Below are 21,118 nucleotides of genomic sequence, written 5' to 3'. Positions count from 1 at the left end.
GAAACTTGGTATTTAAATTTAGAATACGGACGAGTTGTATCTTAGCAATAAACTGTTTAACAGAATTCAGAGAGATGGGGGTCTTCGAAAGGGAACTAAAACATAAAACGTGAAGCATCTCTCATACGGTTAGTATTACAAGAATATTGCTCATGATAAAATTAATTTAGAATATTATTTACAAAAGTTTGTATCCTAACAAGGGAATTATCAGTGGCCATCGCCTGAAAGTAGTTGAAGAGACTTTATAGAAATGTCTATGAAGAGTTGCTATGTATATCATACCGACAATGTGTTAAATGCTTTGTTCATCTCTACGTACTTCTTGAGTATTAACTTTATACTTTTTGGGATTCGTACCAGAAGGAAGAGATAAAACACGGAAGTGCACAGGGCTAGAAAGAGCCAGGAAATGAATAGGCTTACTCCACACACTTACCTCGGTATTTTAGTGACAACATGAGGGATGGAGTGAAGCGTAATCATGCGTGTGCTAAGTGATAATTCCATCAAACAACAGTCAGTAATTCGTAAAAACTGATGTAGAACGACCTGTTGAAACAAACCTCTTTATGAAACCAGTCAATAGAACACAGGTACTGCATCAAGTTTTCTCCCTGCCTATTTTGCTCCTGGTTTTACCTTCCTTTTCGCACAGCTTTAGGGACCCTTTGATTGAAGTGCCAATCCCAACTTTGGACTGTTGCACCTCATGAAGGAAACTGTGGTAGATTTCTCGTTGTACATTGCCCATTTCTCGCGAGTGTGTGACGTATTCACGGACCGACTAGTTCTCGATATTACCGATCCTCCATGTTCCCGATGTCATTCACACATATCCTTAGAATTCAGTAATTAACAGTTGGTAGAACATGAAGTTCTGTTTCAATCAAACTCTAGAACTTCAATTCTGTTAACTTCAGATTGTTAGCCAAGATTCTAACACGAGCGACAAGCATTGTAGAGTCTTTGTTAATTAGTCATTGGCACACTGCTGAAATGAAACTGGATCCAAGAAGCTGTCAAATATTTTGGTGCCAATCTTTAATAATTTCTCTAAACATTTACTCCAATTAATAAATAAAATGCTACAACAAATTAAAGTTTTCAAATTGCGCATTCGAAGGACATGGAAGAAGTAAAATGTCTTGACATCCTAGACGTGAGACATTTCCTCTAGGATATAAACTAAGTTGAATCTGAAACGCAGTACCATCTGTAATAAGTTTTAAACTCCACCTACGTGCTGCACTCATACTAGGTTAAGCAAGGAAAAGTTTATAGAATTGAACTTGAAAGTGAATATTACTTGGTAGCAGAAATGTTAAATACAAAGCAGCGTATACCAGGTAGAGAGTAGGAAAACGTGCATTTAGTATTACAAAGGGAAATTGTGGGTGTGGTAGGGGGTAGTAAATTTAATAAATAATATAATAATGCTTTTGACTTTCCATTCCTCCTACTAGGTTCACGGTTTTCATAGACGCCAAGGTGAAGAGGTTTTATGATGTGCCGGTAAATCTACCGAAAGAAGACTGACGTATCTGAGTTCCTTCAGATACAACCAGACTGAAATGGGATCGAAAAATACCAACTTAGAAAGCCAGAACATTCCCGTCCGATGCATTCTGGTCCTTGTTCTGTGATGGTGCAGCTGCATGTACCATTTTAACTACATAGGCCTACCAGCCCTCCTGGCAATTTTAAATTTCTAGCAGTACCTGGAATCAAACACGGTCCTCCTCCGACGGCTGTTAAGAGCCGCTAACCCTTACTTTAAGAATATGTAACATAATAATAATAATAATAATAATAATAATAATAATAATAATAATAATAATAATAATAATAATAATAATAGTAATAATAATAATAATAATAATTGTAGTAATAGTTGTAGTAATATATTAACACGCCTTCAGTTACAACAGACGTTAAGAGGAGTCGTACGCCAGACGTTCCTTGAAAGGGAATCATGAACATTCCGGTAAAATCTATTCATCCGAATTACTCTTCTTTATGCACTTCTAAATACCCTACGTTGAGTTGTTTGTGTTATAAGTGTCTTAGATGCGAGAGGATCGTATAAGTATCCTTTATGGTAAATTGAATATCCTTTTCCAGGGCGAATTTCCATTACTTCGACATCTTTATAAATCTTCTGTAACTGGAGGGACGTCATATTTTATTATTATTATTATTATTATTACTATTATTATTATTATTATTACTATTATTATTATTATTATTATTATTATTATTATTATTATTATTATTATTATTATTATTATTATTATTATTATTATTATTATTATTATTATATGTCCGGCCCTGTGGTGTAAGGAGCAACGCGTCTGTCTGTCACACGGCGGACCCGGGTTCGATTCCCGGACGGGTCAGGGGTTTTTAATTGTACATGATTAACATCCCTGGCCTGGGGACTGGGTGTTTGTTTCGTCCTTAATGTTCCTTTCCCCACATTTAACACCTTACACTTCCGCAATTTCCAAACACACGCAGGTTCATAACATATGGTGGAACGTAGGGGCAAAAGATCTTCTTAGGTCGAATCCCCGAATAAATAGCATTTTTTAAATTATACATTACATACAATAACTTCTATTTATATTAAGATGCCCACCCCTTAGTACCGGTTCTTTTCGAAAGGGATGAGGCGAGATCAACTTTTTGTGACAAGTCTTTGTGGTGGAATACCCTTCGTCACTTCATCCTCATTTGAGGAACTGATTAAGATGAACTAAACGATGGTGTATACTTTTATTTCGTGTGGCTATTTCTAGCCTGGTGCGTTCCTTGTATAGCAGACGTGAGTGGGCGGCATTTGCCATGTAAAGAAAACTGCGTATTATTTTGATGGAGAATAGGGTAGTGGTGTGTGACTTTCAGGGATGTTAGGGACAGTAAAACACCCGGCCGGGTATTGAACCCGAGGCCCTCTGAACTACGCTGACCATTCAGCCAAGGAGTCGGATATGATGCGAATTAAATTGTGAAAGGAGGTGGAAGGAATCGGTTGTGGCCTATGAATAGAAACTGTCCTGGCATTGCCTGGAAGTGAAAATGCAAAACTACTGAAAATCATTCTCAGGACAGCCGACGATGGGTTTCGAAGCCACTCGTATCCCGAATGCATAGCTTGGCCCCATAGTTGTAGCGTGTTAACAGGTGCGGCCACTCCGCTCGGCAAAACCCCGCTATGTTATAAAAAAGGAAACAAAAAATTAAGAAGAAGGTGCAGAATGGAAAGAAATATAATTATGTACGGTTATTGAAGTAAGGAGTAATTGAAGGAGCTACCAGGAAATAGAATTTATCGGAGATAATCACATGAGGAGCAGCAGGAGAGTAAGGAGAATGGTCATTATTATTGTATCGGAAGTACACTCAGCCCGTTCATTTAAATGAAGCTCCTTGGAGAATGCCATCTAAAATCTAAAACTCGCAACAACTAGCGCAATGGGTTTGAACATTTCTCGACAGATGTCGCTACTATAAACTTATGTTATGCCCTCTGGTGTCAAGATTGACTATTAAAATTGTAGAGTAATTTTCTATTTTAAGGTTTACTAAACAGAATTGGTTATTCTTTGTTTTTGGGGTGTTAAAGTTTACAACACTTCTCTCTCTTCCCGCCAACTTACGATGTTGGCCAATAGAAAATGTTGTATATTTAGTTTTCATCCAGTCAACATTGTGTGGTATTTATTTAATTACGCAATAAGAATTGGGGGTGTGTCGGGCCTTGGCCCAGAATTTTCGGGAACTTTCCCCTCGGGTATAAACGCTGGCACATTTTCGGACCAGGCTGTCTTATTCATCGCTCCAGTGTAGTGTGTGTGTGTTCGCAAAGGAGGCGGGGGCGCCTTTTCCGTCTTCAAGAGGTCCACCAGCACAAGGTAATGGCAGATCTAGTCTAAAATCTGATAGTTAGCTCGAGAGGAAGGTTTCAAACCTTTAGTAATATCACTTAATTTTCCTAAAATGTAAATTTCGATTTAAAGGCAAATTTCAAACAAGTCGAAACAACTTAGCCGAAATCATGGAATAGAGAGTGAGATACCCTCTCGCTTTCCCTCTCAACTTGATTTTGAGGTGACTATGATTTTGCAAACGTTTCTACCTTATAATGTCTGCAACTTAACTTTTCTCCATCTAGTCACCTCGGTAGTATAGGCTTAGATTTTGTAACCTCGCGTCATAAGCCCAAATAGGTTCTTAAGGTTTTCATTTCAATTTTCAAGGAGCGCAAATGTCTACCTCCTCACCGTTTTGATTTCTGTTCCAGTAACTTTAACCTGTTGTTTTTCACAAAGGCCTGATAAAATGGGTACTCGATACCCCCTGTTAAACTCTTTTTCATTTTCATGTAAAGTTGTTAGACTGTTGATCATTTAAAATAATGAATACGGTTTGATTTTTTAAAATGTAGGTGTGCCTTTGATAGGCCTGGTAATTTCTGGAAATAGGTACCTAAGTGTAAATTTATAGCGCAAAGACGCTCTATCTATTAATGTAAAGGTTGAATGGTGCCTTTAGAAGGCTGTAACGTTATACTGTTCGGAGAGCAGTCTCCTAGATAATTTTGTGGAGCAAAAGTGTTCTTTTAAGGTTGTATATTTTGGATACTATGTTCTTACTATTGATGTAAAAGAAATTGGGATATCCGTCCCCTTAACTGTTCGTTGAAAGAAGCCGCAGCGCTCACGGAGCATTTATAATTAGGGAGCTTCAAGCTCAAATTTGTTAATTGATTATTATTCGATTTTTTAAAATTGTTACCCAATCTTATGAAATTCTGTACCTGAATTTTGTAAAGTTGAGACTTTGAAAAGAAACCAAAAGATAGCAGAGAAAGAAATATAGCTCTAATTTTGTAAAGTTTTAAATTAATCTTCATGCCCTTTTTCACCTCTTTTTCTTCTGCTAAGGGCTTTACGTCGCACCGACACAGATAGGTCTTATGGCGACGATGGGATAGGAAAGGCCTAGGAGTTGGAAGGAAGCGGCCGTGGCCTTAAGGTACAGCCCCACCATTTGCCAGGTGTCAAAATGGGAAACCACGGAAAACCATTTTCAGGGCTGCCGATAGTGGGATTCGAACCTACTATCTCCCGGATGCAAGCTCACAGCCGCGCGCCTCTACACGCACGGCCAACTCGCCCGGTTTTTTTCACCTCTGTCCACCACGGAAGCTCCGTAACATTATTATTATTATTATTATTATTATTATTATTATTATTATTATTATTATTATTATTATTGGATGAATAATTTGTATTTAGGAATTCAATTTGCAGTCTTTGTCATTGAGTATAATCTCAAGCGAGGAATTTCAAAGAGAGCTTCCGGGAGGTCACATTTGTCAGTGTACCGGTGCTAAAAGACTGTGACAACGATCTTCCTCTCGTCGCTCCTTCCCTCCCCTATTCCTTCCCATTACAGACGTTCACAAACACCTTCATTAGTCTCACCTTACACATGCGACAAGAAATGAAGATCCTTAAATTGTATCTCTAAAGCAACTTGGGTTCCAACGTACTCCAGCAATTAGCTCACCTTGAGCGTGAGTCAGCCAAAACAAATGGCCGGTGGAGTTCCCTGGCTGATACAGGGGTCCGCTTTTTGCCTACAATAGAGCACATTTACCGGAGGTCAGAATGGTGCCGTACTGGAACTCTCACCTGTTTTCATACTTTGTTGATAGCTGTCTTCTGTTACATGTAAGCTACCATGTACATATCAGTTGCCTCACTGAAACTCTAACATTTCTCACATTAATGGCAAAGGTGGGCTATACGTGATAGCACATCACCAACCTTACCACCACCAAACATCTCTATATGAAAAGCTTTGACTATTGATTGACCTTGTAATTGTCCATCTTTTATCTTCTTTTCTGCTTCTTACTTAAAGTCGAACTAGCAAATCGAAGGTTTTCGGCTACGAAGGGATGGGAAAGGGTCAGGATTGGGAAAGTAGCAGCCGTGGCCTTAATTAAGGTACAGCCCCACCATTTGCCTGATGTGAAAATGGGAAACCACGGAAAACAATATTTAGGGCTGCCAATGGTGAGATTTGGACCCACTATCTCCCGAATAGCAAGCTCACAGCTGCGCGACTCTAACCGCGAGGCCAACTCCATCCTTAGGTCAGGTAGGTTGGTGTCTGAAGGCATTAAAATGCATCATTTTCGTAACTGAACATTTATCAACATAAAAAAGCTGTTACTAATTATTTATAAATGTTATGATGCAAATCATTTTCTACCTCACCGGTCCCTTCTGTCTCGGTTGCTTTACTTTTCTGTCCCTTTCCAGTTGCTTTACTTTATTTTTGGTCTTACCCTCCTTACTTCATAATTTCATCGACTGTCTGAACCCACTCCATTGATTCCATTCGATTCCCGGCTCTGACATTAAATTTGAAAAGTGGTACGAGGGGTGGAACGGGCTCCACTCAGCCTTGGTAGGTCAACTGAGTAGAGGGGGGTTCGATTCCCACCTCAGCCATCCTCAAATTGGTATTCCGTGGTTTCCCACTTCTCCTCCAGGCAAATGCCGGGTTGGTACCTAACTTAAGGCCACGGCCGCTTCATTCCCTCTTCCTTGTCTATCCTTTCCGATCTTCTCGTCCGCCACAAGGCCCCTATTTAACATAACCGACGAGGCCGCCTGGGCAAGGAACTGGTTTTCCTGTCGAGTTGTATTCCCCTACCCGAAGTCTCACGCTCCAGGACACTTGCCTTGAGGCGTTAAAAGGTGGGATCCATCCACAGACATATAGTAAATTGTCAGACAGCGACCTATCTCGTTGCATTGATGGCAGTGAAGCCGGAAGCTTGCGGCCGCCGCCATCTTACGTCACTACAGATCCACTGTACATACGTATGTTACCGTGTTATGTGCAGTTTTGTTGTATGTTTTTTATGCATATTTTACATTAATATTTCGGCAACCCTCTGTGTGATGAACGAGGAAGGACAGAACAGGTATTTCGATAGACCGGTAAGTGGCTTACATGTGCTCATGTACACTTGTTGTTTGCTTACTAATGCAATTAAATCTATCAAGGATGCCTAATTATGTAGCAGACAGAGAGCACTTCCTTCCGATGTATATTTGTTGGCATAGGGCGTGATGGATTGCGACACAGGGCTTATTATTATTATTATTATTATTATTATTATTATTATTATTATTATTATTATTATTATTATTATTCATGTACACTTGTTGTCTGCTTATTAATGCAGTTAAATCTATCAAAGATGCCTAATTATGTAGGAGACAGAGAGCTCTTCCTTCCGATGTATATAATTATGTATTATATTGTGTTAACCGTTACGCTACGGAATAATAATAATAATAATAATAATAATAATAATAATAATAATATAATAATAATAATAATAATATAAAAATGTAAACTCGTATCCTCATCCCGAGCTGGTGCTGCTCTTTTCCGACATACCCACGATGGACGTGAGTTGCATGTGAAATTTAACCACATACCAGCCCTCATGCCATTCTTAAATTTCTGGCAATACCGGGAATCGAATCCTGGCTCCCGAGGACGGCAGCGAATTGTGTTAACCGTTACGATACGGAATAATAATAATAATAATAATAATAATAATAATAATAATAATAATAACACATTTGGTTATAGGTTCTTATTGTTTTGGTTATGTTAGTAATTGAATAATAGTGGTCTCGGTCTCTTCTATTCTTTAAAGATATCTTGTAAGGATGTCAAAATTACTGTTAAAATTAGAAGGGAAGTATTGCAAGCTTGCATCAGTCGAAATAGGTGTTAGGTTTATTATCACAGAATAGTATTGATTATACATATCTCAGGATTTGTGATCATTTTTTAAAAAAATGTTATTGTTTCGGTGCGTCGACCATTGCGGATCTTATTCCCCTACTGGCACCATATTGTATGAACCTGCGTGTTATTGGAGTGGCGGTAGTGTGGAATGTTGTGTGTGAGGAAAGGAACATTAAGGACGTCACAAACATCCAGTTCCAAGGCCAGGGATATTAATAATTAAAATTAAAAATCCCTGACCCGGCCGGAAATCGAACACGGGGCCGCCGGGTGACAGGCGGACGCGTTGTCCCCTACACCGCGGGGCCAGACGGTACGTATGTTAGTCAATTCTCTATAATGTGACACTTGTAAGGAAACAGTTGTTCAAAAGAGAAAATCCGTATCCATTCATTTTTTCAAGAATAGATGTAACATTTATGTTCATAGGAAAGATTTTGTTCATGTGCGCAAACTTACTGAAATTTATTTCAAGAGAGAATACATGTAATGTTTTAAGTCGAGTCATGAAAGGGAACATACGAAGCCCGCCTGGTGGCCGTGATCGCTAAGGCGCTGAAGACTAAACGGTGGTTAGCCATCAGAATGTTGGCCGGCAGGGTAGGGTAGGTGGTGGTATACAATTTCTAATCACTAGATTGCGTGCCGAAAGCCTGTATTAAATTACAGTCCTTATACGGCGTGAGGGCTTATGACGCTGCTGATGGTGATTCATCCGTCGGATGGAGACGTTAACCCTTGAGCAGACCCCTTGGTGCTATTCGACAGGAGTAGGCTCTGTGCTGGCACCGGGTTTCACCCTCTCCCTACTATCATATATCACGACATTCATTTCATCTCATTACCTCCTTTGATGAGGTTGACGTCAGGAAGGGCATATGATCATAAAAATCCGCCACGACAGATTCATCTCACCTCATACCCGACCCCGTAGTGAAACGGGACAGGTTTGGACAAACATGAAAGGGAACGTAACGTAAAGAAGTCACAGCTCAGTTGTATGAAACTTTTTTTTAACGTTTAAACTCACATGCTTTAGATCTAAAGCCAGAAGACACGCACGTTGATCGCCTTATTTGTGTAATTTTATCAATGTACTTGAAAATAGGTGTGAATCATGCTGTAAGAGAGTTGAATGGGAACATATTGACCATACATCGGTCTATAACATGTGGCTATTTTAAACATTTGTAAATTTACATACCGTGTTTCTTGTTTTAAATAGTAATATAAGGGGCATAATAGGTGTAATTAATCTGAATTATTGTTATTATTTCGATGTGCTTTTAATTATTTAAATTATCTCCTCTCCAATATTCCCGTTTGTAGTGACGTAAGATGGCGGCGGTCGCACGCTACCGGCTTCGGAATCCTGCTGCTCAGTGCCAGTCTAAATCTATATGTCTGTAAATCCATCGCTGAGTCCGAGGGAAAGACCAACTCTGGAGGGAAAATTGGTTAAGAAAGAAAAACATAATACTGGCTCTATGGATAAATTCTACAGAAGGTTGTTGTAGAAAATGTAAATTCCGATCTTTTGCGGAGGAAAATTGATCCTACGGCAAATAATAAACGAGATATTTACGACTGCATTTTTTTAAATTTCCTGTGTCCTACCATTAGTCTCGCAAACATAACAGAATCGGGTGTCTGGAAGAGAACAAGAGCTGAACGAGGGAGGTTAGAGAGAAAAGATGAAAGTGGGGAGCCTGAAACAAGTTTGCTGAATCTGTGCCAAGATCAGCTGGGGTAACCGTGTTCGGCATACCACGCCCTTAAGTTGAGAGTTACTGGTCTCCACTTCAGACGCATCTTACGACAGACAGACGATACTATGGATATAATATTCTTTCCCCTCCATCCACAGGGAGTCTTACAACAACAGTCACCACCATCACCATTCTCTATCCCCGAATAATTCTACATTTCACGACAATCATTTCACTGACCTGCACTCTGAAGACAGAGGTCATGCCATTGCAGTCACCCTCGTGATGCCATCCCCAGCTGGGGTACGGCTCGAGGACGGGCGACGCGTCTCCCGGATGGCCGTTCAGGGTCGCCAACGTGGCGGGAACTCCTCGCAGTAGACGTGGGATTGTTATCCACACACGCCCATCATCTGAAACGACAGCAATATGAGCTGACCAACATTGCCCAAGGATAAATATGAGTCAAAAGAAATCCAAATAACTTCCTTAAATATATAAGACTTATTGTGGAATAACGAAGAACTTCATCACTACAATAACTGATTAGTTCGGCTTCGTTGTCTAGTTTCTTAGTATTAATATTAGTATTAATACAGAGTTTGAGGGATGTTCCACCATTCAACAAATTGCAAAAATATATTAAATTATAAGAAGACCGGTTTCGACTCCCTTGGAGTCATCATCAGTTCTTGGTGAAAATTAAATCAAGGGGAATGTGATAACAATCATCATAACGAAAAACCATGTACTTATAGATGATTGCATGGAAACACATCAATGAGTTGCTAGACATTACCTTGAAATGCAACGTACACTTGGCAAGCAGAACTTGGAGCTTAGAAAGTTCCCAGTTCTGGCTCTAACAGTCTTGTGTTCATGGAACACGGAACACTGGAATTACATGTACTGATTGAAAATATATACAAAACACAATAAGGACACTTATAATGGTACGGAAACTTTGCTCTCTAAGAGCATTCTTGGATTTGACAGTCCTGTTTCCATCTGAAAATGATTGGATGAAATACGCACAATGAAGCAAAATGTACAAAGACATGGTTCTAGCCCTAACTGTCGCGCGTTCATAGACACGGAACACTGGGAACACATGTATTGTTTGAAAACACACACATACGAATAAAAACACTTATAACCATAACATCGCTGGGGGTGTGTGTGTTGTCTTCATCATCATTTCATCCTCATCACGACACGCAGGTCGCCTACTGCCGTCAAATCAAAAGACCTGCATCTGGCGAGCCGAACTTGTCCTCGGACACTCCCGGCATTAAAAGTCATACGCCATTTCATTTCATTCTTTAATTACCATGGAGTATGACAAGGGACCACTTTATTTACCACACGTTGTGCAGTGACATTGAGTGTCCAAAGAACGATTTTCATTTCAAATTCTTAATTATTACAAACACGAGAATTTGTTGTCATTGCATGTCAGCTTTTACTTCTCAATATGTATGGGTATCATGGGAAGTATGAAGTTAACAAATCAAACAGAGTAATAGGAAATGAGACTATTTTGTGGCATAAATGTGTCTTATGGCTGGAGGTCATCCGAAAATTAGTATGACCTGAGCCATGAAATGTATGATGGAAGTGTAACCATAGCAACCGTGCTGGCAGTGATGTAAGGTATGGAAGGATGGCCAGACAACGGTACCCAGCGAACGAACAGGGTGTGTCTTATGGCTGGCTGCCATCTAAATTAGCAGCCGTTGATGAATGCCATAGCAGGGAGACATATTTGATCTTCACAAAGGGAAAACCGATGTCTTTTTTTTATTCATTTCTGGTTAACATATTACATTGTTGGTAGAATTCTCATAGCGGTTGTCTCGATCATCTTTTCTGTAAAGTGGTTTACTGATAATGATAGTAAATACTAAGCCCACCAACTAAACCCCATAGGGCGACAGCTCCGAAGGGCCACTGCCTACCAGGCGATCACCGCTCAACTCGAAGGCCTGCAGATTATGGGGTGTCGTGTGGTCAGCACTCGGCCGTTATTCTTTACTTTCTAAACCTGGGCCGCTTCTCACCGCCCAATATCTCTTCAATTTTAATCGTGTAGGCTGAGTGGACCTCGAACCTACCTTCAGATCCAGGTAAAAATCTCTGACCTGGCCGAGAATTGAATCTGGGGCCTCCAGGTAAGAGCCAGGCACGCTAACCATACACCACGGGGCCGGTGATGGTAAATACAATCTCACTAAAAACTAGACGAGGATACAGAATTTCATGCCCTAAGCTCCTCTGTTGAAACAATGCGATGAGATCGACCTAAAATCCTACCCTCCTGCACTTTTCCGAGACAGTTCAGTAATAGTTGTAGATATGTTACACGATGTGAGGAAAATGCCATAATTATTTTTAAGAACTCCTACATTTGTGTGTGTTTGTTCATTTTCATAACGGCTATAATGGAAAGTACGAGGGTGATCGAATAAGTAAAGTAAGAAGACCTTTCCGTATATAAATGTACAGTTCATGCACAAATAGATGTGATACATGGAATGATTTTTATACACATTATTTTTTTACCTATTCTTGATCCAAGCATTCGTTTGGATGGAAACCAAGACATATACCTCGACGAACAAGGTTCATGGTTAAATATCTGAAATCAATACATCATGACTCGGTCTCCTAATCCTTTTCCATCTAGATGCATATTCAGTCGTTCAAAATGATGGAGATCAGCCGGTGTTAGGTCAGTACAGAATGTTCTGCTACGACTCAATTATAGAGCCGTAGCAGCCGAGAAGGTCATTTGCTGGCCTTTTCATCCTTATAAGCCAACGGCCGTAGCCGTGTTGAAACACCGGATCCGGTGAGATCTCTGAAGTTAAGCAACACCGGGCGTGGTCAAGAAATGGAGGGGTTGCCATGCGCTGTTGGTGGGGGTAAGGGAATGGAGGAGTGGAAAGGAACTGGCCACCCTACCGTACGTAAACTCCGGCTCAGGCACACTTCTGCGGAGGTTCTGACCTGCCTTCGGGCAGAATATACCCTTACCTTACCTCTTACTTATAACCTTTCACAACCGTCGTGATGATGCTCCATTCTCCGATAAGAATCAAGACGTTTCTCTTCTTGCATTAAAGTATTCCTACTTGCGTATCTTCATTACCGTCATTTAGGAGAGACTGACATATGTTCCGACAAAATGTTTTCGCCACGTCTAGTACACGATTGAGCATGCGCACAGCTTCTCTCTGTCGCTCGCTTTCCGAAATCAAAGGACCATGATTTCTATTTCCATACAGACTGTTCCCAAAGCAACACAAAGTGTTCCTATGAACATATGCCCTACGGTCGGTCGTTTGTGAGTAACAGACTTTCGAACTTTGTGTAAAAAGTACAGCCGAAACCGGTTGTACCGACTCGGAAGGGACTGCCAATTAACGGCCGATATAGGGGATAATTGCCTAAATCAATTTTTTTGTCCTTGCTAAAAATGGTATATCTGTAAGTTTTAGACTGCACACGTACACGGTTAATTAACAGAATAAAGTTAAATCTTCAAAAACATAAGTGAAATACTGTATTTGTGCAGTGGAGCTGAGAGGAATTTTTCTTTTTATCGTGACATAGTAAGTACAGCAATGATATGTCTGCAAAATATAAAATAATAAGTTAGGAAAGAAGTGCCAACGGCCGTAGCCGTGTTGAAACATCGGATCCCGTGAGATCTCCGAAGTTAAGCAACATTGGACGTGGTCAAGATTTGGATGGGTTGCCACGCGATGTTGGTGAGGGGTAAGGGAAAGGAGGAGCGGAGGGAAAGGAGGAGCGGTAAGGAACTGGCCACCCTACCGCACGTAAACTCCGCCTCAGGACACCTCTGCGGAGGTTCGGACCTGCCTTCGGACAGAATATACCCTTACCTTAGGAAAGAAGTAGCGACGGTGTAAATTGGTCAATAAATGAGATGTTCACAACGTCCTTCCGAATTGCAGAAATCGTTTAATATGATACACCCAATTCTTTCGCGACCCTGGCGTTTGTCTCTCCATTTTGTAATTTCTTCAATAATAATAAATACTTTCCATTTCTTTCGTGATATCTTCACAGCAATGCTTGCCTTGACTATTTAATAGAAATACTTATTTGAAATCTACCATCTACTCAAAACGAGAGTTTGAAAATAAGCGTTACATTGTTGTCAGCAATTCCAAAACGCGTAACAAACAAAAATCAATATTGGGCGTTATATTCGATACACTTCTCCGAAAATGTGATAAAGATACGTCGTTTTATACGATATGTCACCGAGCTCGATAGCTGCAGTCGCTTAAGTGCGGCCAGTATCCAGTATTCGGGAGATAGTAGGTTCGAACCCCACTGTCGGCAACCCTGAAGATGGTTTTCCGTGGTTTCCCATTTTCACACCAGGCAAATGCTGGGGCAATTAAGGCCACGGCCGCTTCCTTCCCAGTTCTAGCCCTTTCCTGTCCCATCGTCGCCATAAGACATGTCTGTGTCGGTGCGACGTAAAGCCAATAGCAGTAATAATAATAATAATAATACGATATGTCATAATAAGCAAGTTTTTAAATAGGTCTTTATGTAAGTTTTAGTTGGGAGCATTAGATTTTGCCGTTATATCCAATACGTCGTTAAAAGCGATGGCGCAATAAGCGGGTTCAACTGAGCTGTGTTGGTAATAGCCTTACCTGGCACATCCCATGTCGAGTAGTAGTATTGACGTACCACCGGGGATACTGCAGCCTAATGTAAGAAGTCCTCAAAATGTCCACCATGCGCCTGAATGCACGTCTGAACACATCAATGTCGGACACCTTGGAACATTCCACGAATTCAAACGCAGCTTGCTCCACATGTTCACGAAGTAGGTACTATAATGTCCGAAATGGCATGCCGGACTCCAAACTTAATCCAAAATACGAACTCTCCCCCCATTACAGTTAATAACTAAAAGAGGGTTAACTCGTAAATGACCAACCGTAGGGAGGATGCTCATAAGGACATTTTGTGTTTTGGGGTGTACTATCCACCTGCATTACTACACATATACCTGCCTCTGTGGATCGGCGGTAGAGTGTCGGCCTCCCGATCCCAAGATAGCGGGTTCAAACCCGACAGAGGTAGTCGGATTTTTGAAGGGCGGAAAAAAGTCCATTCGACACTCCATGTCATACGATGTCGGCATGTAAAAGATCTCTGGTGACACATTTGGTGTTTACCCGACAAAATTCATTAAATCTCAGCCATAGACGCCCAAGAGAGTTTCAGTTTACTCGGTCTGCCATCTAGTGGGGGGCCTAGAGTAAAACGGAACGTCGAAATTGACGAGCAGACAGCCAGATGGCGTCAAATTGAAATGTCTGCACACGGTAGCTGAGGCCATACCATTATTATTATTATTTTACTACACATATGTTTAGGAACACCCTATACAGAGTGTCTGAAAATAAGTTACGGAAATTACAGTGCTCTGAAACAAAAATCGATCTGTATCATATCGTCGTTGCCGGGACAAAACCTCCTATGTGATAATATTTTTGGAGATATACTGTCCCGCAGCACATACATTATGAAGAGCGAGATTGCCTTGACAACTGTCACACAATATTGCACCTTAGATGACAGAACCTTACCGGCCAAAGTTCTAAGCGAAAATATTTCACATAGGAGGTTTTGTCCCTGCAACGACGATATTTTATTTCATCCTAGTGAAAGCTCACCGGAAAATCGACGAAGAAATGTAAATTCAATGAGCAACTTCTGTGTCAGCATGTCAACGTGTGGCCGGCCAAGCTCTCTTGCTTGATAAGCTTGGGCGGTGCGCTACGTGTCGCTTGCTCGCCTACAACCTTGTTAGTACTGGCGGCGTATCACAAATCAGCATCTGTTCATCACGCCCGGATTAAGTAGCGTCTTTATTCTGATTATCATACGCTAACGGTATCCTAGGATATACTCTAATAAAACCAAGTCCAACGTAGTTCCGTACGTTATCACTGTGTTTTGATAGTTGTTAATAAGAAATGTACATCACACGTTATATAGTTTTCCTGACTTAAGTAATTGGATCTTTACTGTTCAACTTTACAATCCTTAGGCCATTGAAAAAATATGTTTAGTGATAATTGATTTCTGATAATTCTTTAAGTATCGCACATACTGTGAACGTTATGTTTCCCGTGGTGCAGGACAAAAGTGCGTAAGCACGGAAACTTACGCTTGTCCACTCCCTTCCCTATGTGCTGAGTCACGCAATACACACTACTGTATTGCTTGTCTACTGCACAGCAGAAGTAAATAACCGATACCGTCAAGTCCTCACTCACGCGTGCATGTCTGTATTCCGTTCACTCGTACAGGTTGACATCATTTCTGCGAACCTCAAGCACTTTCCTTGGAAATTTTGAATGCTAATATTAACGCTCTTCACCGCTAACGTTCTGTTGCGCATTCAGTGCACTATGTCGCAGTTACTCATGGCCACCAACCAGATGGTTTAGAACAAAAATGAATGACGGATCCTCTCTTGCATTATTGGTTTTATTATCCCCATACATTTTCCGTTAAAAAAGGGGAGGCTTAATTTCAGACATTCTCTATATATCCCACGGCCGCCGATTCGTGCAATCTAGCTTCATTTCTCAGGTGTTCTACTTAACAATCCCAACATGCTTCCTCAGCATGTGCAATATATTGACGAAGGAAGATCAGGCTCACCGCAAGTTTCCTATGAGAGCAGAATATTGTGTATGTTTACCTGCACTGTCCACATCCAGAGGTACGGAGTTCCCCGGTATGTACCTTCCGGAGTTAATCACACTCTCTTCGAAACTTCGACTTGGGAAATTGAAATCCAAACTTCTCCATTCGTACACTGACTGCAGGCGGTGCAGAGGCTGCACAACAAACATGGGGGGTAACACCAAGGACGTGATGAACCACAAGATGCCCATTCCACCTGTAAACATAAGAGAGAGGTTTTAAAAAAAATTAAAGGCTTTTTAATGCCGTAGATATCGCTGAAAATACAATGAATGCATGCATTTCTGCCAATATCACATTGTATTTTTCCTGCAACATAGGTAGAAATGCGGCGACGGGGAGGAGAGCTAGGAATGGGAAGGCAAAATCGCAGCTTGGTTTAAGTAACCAGCCCTTTATTTACCTGGGGTGAAAGTGATCAAATTAAGAAAATTCATATTTAGGGCATTTGACGGTAGTCTTCGATACTACCATCTACCGACCCATATTATCTGCCGACTACGTTGATATTACTTTTATATATACAATCCGGCCTGCAAATCAGAATCTGGATAAATAAGAAATCTGTTCATTTCTAAACATTTTGCTGGTTTCAGCGAAAATCATACGTATTATATGTTTCTTTTCGTCGGGACGAGTGACTCAGTGGCCCCAACTTGGCAGGTTCGTACCTGGCTCAGTCGGGTGGTATTTGAAGGTGCTCAAATACATCAGCCTAGTGTCGGTAGATTTACTGGCATATAAAAGAACTACTGCGGGACTAAATCCCGGCACATCAGCTTCTCCGGAAATCGTAAAAGTAGTTTGTGGGACGTAACGCCAATAACATTATTAACATTTCATGTTGCTTTCCCGCGTCTCATTTTTGCAAATGACCTCCTACTTACACTGACTCCTGCGAGTATGCAGGGTAATATAACTGAATTTCTGCAAAGATTGGAATTTAAAAATGAGTACACAAAAAAGAAAGTTAATGGTGTTTTAAAAAGAGGCTATAAAGAATGAAAAATGGTGAAATGGTGAGGCAAAATTAGAAGTTGTTAAGAAAATAGAGTACCTGGGTATGATAATAAGTGGAAACGGAAAAATGCTCACAACAAATAAAAATAGTAAAACTAAATAGTGTGAGTGCATTGTCAGCTATTAACATGTTGGACAAAAGGATGCCAAACACTGATTACAGGGTGTATAAAAATGTATTTAATGCAGTAGTTCAATCAGAGGTTTTGTACGGAGCACAAAACTGGGGAGTTGAAAGAAACGTTCCTACACTGAGGTAATCACAAGTAAATTTGCTAAATTAATAATGGGACTACCCAGTTGTACAGCCAATTTTGGAGTAAGAATTGTGTACAATGACATACGTCTACAGGGAGATATTGTTAAAAAGATAATTAAGTATTGGTTAAGACTGAAGTTGGGATCATATGACAAAGTGCTACAGATAGCCTACCAGCAGCAAATGAAATATCAGAACCAAGGATACTGGACGGATGGGGTTAGCAACATTTTGGAAACTGTAGGAATGGGTTACTACTGGGAAAAGAATTGCTTAGAGCGGCAAAAAATACGTTAAAAAAGTGCTAAGAGTTGAGTATAATGAAAAGCAACAAATCGCTTCACAGTGTAAACATAAGAGGTCACTTGAGGAATTTTGTAATGTAACTGGGAGAATGAGGACAAATGTAGATAATAGAACACAAAGGGAAATGGGGTAGTTAATGGGAGTACATAAATATAAAGCATACAGACAGAATAGCGATGATAACACATGTTTATTATTTTGTAATTGAATGGACACATCTTATGAAATATTGTTTAGAGACAAAGGAAATACGAGAGAAATTTATGAATGAGGAGGATAGGAGGAAAATTGATAATAAAACTCAGTTGTACTGCATACCGCTGTAAATTTATTGAACAGAGAATGGATGCACCCAGGAATAATTGCTAAATTATTCAACATAATTAATGTAATGTGAAGAAATAAATTGATACATGCTAGTCAGTGACGGAATTATACTTAACGTAACCTAGGCAATAGAAATTTGTTGAAGTCTATAACTATTAGGTACGCAGGTTATACTTAAAATATGTTGAATTTCCTTAATAAATAATAGAATTCCCACTGCGAAAATAGAAACAGAAAATAAAACGTTTCTCCATAAGGTTGTTAACAATGACAAAGATGATATGGAACTGACTTGTCAACTACTAATATTAGCACCCAGAAAACCGACAGGTAAATTTAGGAACCTATTTTTCTTGCCGAGAATTAATACAAACAAATATACAAATTTACCTGTATAGAGAATGATGTCATTTCATAATAAATTACATCATCTGAATATTCATTTCTCTCAAGATGTAAATCTGACTTCTTGATTCTTGTAGTAAATTATTACAGGTAATTAATTACAGTAGCTTAACGTTGTCATGTTGCCTGTTTTTTTGTTTATACATACTTATGTATGAAGAGGAGTTTCAATTTGTACTGTCACAGTTCATTAACTCAGTCTGTTTTGATCTTTTTCTCTCTGTTAGATGGTTCCTACTTTAATTATTTCCATATGGCCCTGTGACATATCATTTTGAAGTCTGTAAAATATATTTTGACAACATATATACTGTGTTACAAGGCGAGGGACTTCCGACAAATTGGAGCCTTTCTAATAGCTAGACCGAGCGAAGCCGGGTACGACAGCTAATTCTTTCTTTCTTTCTTTCTTTCTTTCTTTCTTTCTTTCTTTCTTTCTTTCTTTCTACAGGGTTGGTTTTTCCCTTGGATTCGGGTTGAGTGGCTCAGCCGGTTGGGGCACTGGCCTTGTGACCCCAGTTTGGCAGGTTCGATCCTGGGTCAGTCCAGTGGTATTTGAAGGTGCTGAAATACGTCAGATTCGTGTCGGTAGATTTAGTGGAACGTCAAAGAACTCCTCCGGGACTAAATTCCGGCACCTTGGCGTCTCCGAAAACCGTAAAAGTAGATAGTAGGACGTAAATAAAATAGCATTATTATTATTATTATTATTATTATTATTATTGTTATTATTATTATACATACATACATACATACATACATACATACATACATTATCATTATAGACTGTTATGCCTTTCAGCGTTCAGTCTGCAAGCCTCTGTGAATTTACTAAACGTCGCCACAATCCTCGATTTGCAACTAGTGTTGTGGCCTCATTTAGTTCTATACCTCTTATCTTTAAATCGTTAGAAACCGAGTCTAACCATCGTCGTCTTGGTCTACCTGTACTTCTCTTACCCTCCATAGCAGAGTCCATTATTTCCCTAGGTAACCTATCCTCCTCTATTATTATTATTATTATTATTATTATTATTATTATTATTATTATTATTATCCCTCGGACACAGCGAGGGATCCCACCTCTACCACCTCAAAGGCATTTTGAAGTCTGTAAAATATATTTTGTTATGATATGTACTGTATTAGAGAGCCTCCGTGGCTTAGGCGGCAGCGCGCCGGCCTCGTACAGCTGTGTTCCGTGGTGCAAATCCCGGTCACTTTATTTGAGATTTGTTCTGGACAAAGCGGAGGCGGGACAGGTTTTTCTCCGGGTACTCCGGTTTTCCCTGTCATGTTTCATTCCAGCAACACTCTCCAATATCATTTCATTTCATCTGTCATTCATGAATTATTGCCCCAGAGGAGTGCGACAGGCTTCGGCAGCCGGCACAATTCCTATCCTCGCCGCTAGATGGGGCTTCATTCATTCCATTCCTGACACGGTCGAATGACTGAAAACAGGCTGTGGATTTTCATTTTCATGTACTGTGTTATAAGGCGAGGGAGCCTTTCTAATAGTCATACCGAGCCGAACGAGGCCGGGTACGACAGCTGTGCATTTCTGGAACGGGATACCTTAGGTCGGGGCATACAACTTGGAAGGAGGAGCAGTACCTCTCCCACGTGGCCTCACATGCTATGCTGAACGTAAGAACAACAGTCCACATATCAAACAAATTGGAGGGTGTGAAGTTGAACATCAGTATGTATACCTAGGCTCCTTACTATCCAATTCTGGTGGTTCCAAAGATGAAATAAAGCGAAGAATTGAAATAGGAAAGGTATCAATGATCCGTCTGCGGAAGATCTGAAAAGATAACAACAACGCCATTAAGACAAAAAAGAAGCCCGTTGAATCTCTAGTCTTCTCAGTCTTCTTGTATGGCGCAGAGACGTGGACCATCCTCAAACGTGATCGTGAACGGATAGAAAGCTTTGAAATGTGGTGCTGGAGGAAAATGTTAAGGATTCCTTGGACAGCTCATCGCACGAACACATCAATCCTGAACCAACTTCAGATAAAAGTTCGTCTATCGTGTAAGGTCTCTCAGCGGATTGTATGCTACTTTGGACATATAATGCGCCGAGATGGTAGTCTTCAAAAGCTGATTGTTGAGGGCAACGTTCAGGGAACCAGACAACGAGGAGAGTACCAACGCAATGGATTGACATGGTTAACGGCCCCCTACAGTGTTCTCTCAGAGCAACCACATTGAAAGCTTTAGATAGGGAAGAATGGCAGAGTATGGTTCATCGGCTAGAGGGCTGAATATTATGAGTCACGACACCTCAGTCATGAGGCAAAACGAAGAAGAAGAGGAAGAAGAAGAAGAAGAAGATGATGATGATGATGATGATGATGATGATGATGATGATGATGATGATGAAGGCAAGGAAAAGAGAAGGAAGCCTCTGTTGGCTTAAGCCACGGAAAACCACTTCGAAGATGGCTGAGGGGACGGGTAAT

General features: G+C 40.4%; 1 protein-coding gene across 1 annotated transcript in view; it reads right to left on the bottom strand.

Annotated features, from left to right (window-relative positions):
* The window catches only part of LOC136875869 (protein yellow), a 46,581-nt gene extending 26,027 nt beyond the window's left edge, over positions 1-20,554 (bottom strand). The window contains exons 1-3 of the mRNA XM_068228234.1: positions 20,377-20,554; positions 16,327-16,527; positions 9,801-9,973 (exon numbers count right to left, since the gene is read on the bottom strand). Of these exons, the coding sequence (XP_068084335.1) occupies positions 9,801-9,973; positions 16,327-16,527; positions 20,377-20,554 (552 nt within the window). The remainder of the gene's footprint in view (positions 1-9,800; positions 9,974-16,326; positions 16,528-20,376) is intronic.
* Between the last annotated feature and the right edge of the window lie 564 nt (positions 20,555-21,118).

This window comes from Anabrus simplex, chromosome 6, assembly GCF_040414725.1.
Source record: "Anabrus simplex isolate iqAnaSimp1 chromosome 6, ASM4041472v1, whole genome shotgun sequence".
Taxonomy (NCBI): Eukaryota; Metazoa; Arthropoda; class Insecta; order Orthoptera; family Tettigoniidae; genus Anabrus; species Anabrus simplex.
Note: the sequence above shows the minus strand (reverse complement) of the source record. Positions and strands in the feature narration are given on the sequence as shown.